The following is a 2,483-nucleotide window of genomic DNA, read 5'->3' as shown; positions in this document are numbered from 1 at the left end:
CTGAGATCTGTAATACGGACGTGGTTATGACCAAAAGTTCTGTATAAGACTGGCCTTTACAGCAAGTTTCATGACTGAGATCTGTAATACGGACATGGTTATGACCAGAAGTTCTGTATAAGACTTGCCTTCACAGCAAGTTTCATGACTGAGATCTGTAATACAGACATGATTATGACCAGAAGTTCTGTATAAGACTGGCCTTCGCAGCAAGTTTCATGACTGACTGGTTTATAAAGTACTTTTTAGAAACACAAACAAGTCTTCCTTACCAGATGGTAGGTGCTTCAGATGGTTGTTGGAAGCATCAAATGTTACAAGAGCTGTCAACTTTCCAATTCCTGCAGGAAGTTCCCTAATTTTGTTCTCCCTCAAACTGAGCATTGACAGGTTCTGGAAAAATAAGACATATACAGTGACAATACCCTAAAATATGATTACTTTGTGGCAGTTGTTTCTATAATACTCTAAACTCATAAAAACAAACAAACTTGAAATAAAATCTCATATTCTCACACCAGTTTCAACATCTATTTTTTTTTACTGAATATCAAATGTTTATATAAAAAAAAAAGTTCAATATCTCCTAACTATTAACTATGTATATATATATATATATATATATGATGTTTAATTCAAATATTAAAAACACTGTTCTTTACCTTATTTATTCCGTAACAAACATTACTTTTAGTAACTGTTATAGCATTACCACTGTTTTCTAAACATATTTTATGTCTTATGAAATATAAAATGTCAGCTCACTTTAAGAAACGCAAATCTAAGAAGACATTACGGCACACGTTCAGATGTTAAAATGTAGTAAAACCTTGATATCTAAACAAAAAAGTATTATAAATACGTAAATAACTATAAACAAGTTAAACCTAACGGTTACTTTGAAATCAAAACTAAAACTTAAATACTTTTACATTTTTATATTACATAATACTAATTGGTGTACAGTACATTTAATTAAGAATGAAAGAAAGAACCATGAACTCCGGCAAATCTTACTTGAACAACATTTCGGTTTTATGCCTTCATCACTATTTCTGTAATGAGCTCTAACTCTCACATCAAAACTCGGTAGTCTAACAGTTAAACCATGCACAAGAGCATATCATACATGTGATTGTTTCTATTATATCAGTATAACATAAACACCATTGTTATGTAAAAGTTTAATAACAATAAACAGAGTAAATTATATTTATTATCTACAAGTAATTTTTGTTAAGTTTAAGAGAGGGACCATTTTATTATCTACGAGTAATTTTGTTAAGTTTAAGAGAGGGACCATTTTATTATCTACGAGTAATTTTGTTAAGTTTAAGTGATGGACCATTTTATTATCTACGAGTAATTTTGTTAAGTTTAAGAGAGGGACCATTTTATTATCTATGAGTAAGTTTGTTAAGTTTAAGAGAGGGACCATTCATAATATTTGTTCATTGTTGGTTTAAATTTTTTTCGATAATAGAATAATTCTTTAATTCTTCGATTTAAGAAATCATCGGAACTTGTGAGACTCTTTTAATGTTATTGGTATCCAAGTTCCGTGTGCTACGATTCAATATATTGTGTTCAGTTACTGTACTTTTTATCTATCTTTACATCCCAGATGTGTTCACCAATAGCTTCATGCTAAGGTTTCCTACTTTTTTCAATGTAGGTGTGCTATATTCTACATATTCTAGTTGGTTAATGACATTCTCCGTTAAACAGTGTCCTATCGTATTTGAGGAGTTAATAAAACAATGTCTCTTCTGATATTACAGCAGGTCTAGTAAGAGATTGTTTTAATGTCATGCCCGGTTTCTGTAGATTTCTAATGGAGAGACCAGACGTTTTTCAGCTCTACATAGCTGCTTAGTCAGGTAATTTCTGACTACAGTGTCACTCCTGTAGCTGGAGAATCCTTCTACACTATAACACAACATAATGTTTAGGGACAACGAAACCTATTGGTCTTTCTCAGTTGTTCCATCCTCTAAACTAAACTAAAACTATTAATAAATTTTTTTTTAAATCTTACACTGCCAGTACTTATCATTCATATAGTTATCAAGTTTTCTATTAAACTCACTTAAATATACTGCCTCCACAACATCCAAAGGCAACCTATTCTAAAGTCCAACCACCCTGTTAGAAAAATAAAACTGTCTTAGCTGAAGACGACTCCAACCCTGCCAAAATATATATTTGCATCCTACTAATCCTACTATTCTCACTGTTAATTCCTTGTACAATCTTAAACATCTCAATCAGATCCCCTCTAACTCTTCTTTTTTCAAGAGAAAACAATTTCAGAGATTTCAACCTCTCCTCATATAACAACACCCTCCATCCAAGGCACCATTCTAGTAACCATTTTCTGAATCCTTTTCAACAATTCAATGTCCTTCCTAAGGTAAGGAGCCCAAGACTGAACACAATACTCCAAATGCAGCCTAATCAGTAATCTATACAATGAAATTATA

The 2,483-nt window shown here is 31.8% G+C and overlaps 1 protein-coding gene across 1 annotated transcript in view; it reads right to left on the bottom strand.

Moving 5' to 3' along the window:
• Window positions 1-272: 272 nt before the first annotated feature.
• The window catches only part of LOC106476548 (leucine-rich repeat protein soc-2 homolog), a gene marked incomplete at both ends in the record, with an annotated part of 14,029 nt that continues 11,818 nt past the window's right edge, over window positions 273-2,483 (bottom strand). The window contains one exon of the mRNA XM_013937197.2: window positions 273-393. Coding sequence (XP_013792651.2) covers window positions 273-393 — 121 coding nt within the window. The remainder of the gene's footprint in view (window positions 394-2,483) is intronic.

Source organism: Limulus polyphemus, unplaced genomic scaffold (assembly GCF_000517525.1).
Source record: "Limulus polyphemus unplaced genomic scaffold, Limulus_polyphemus-2.1.2 Scaffold10842, whole genome shotgun sequence".
Classification (NCBI taxonomy): Eukaryota; Metazoa; Arthropoda; class Merostomata; order Xiphosura; family Limulidae; genus Limulus; species Limulus polyphemus.
This window is presented reverse-complemented; position numbering and strand designations above follow the sequence as displayed.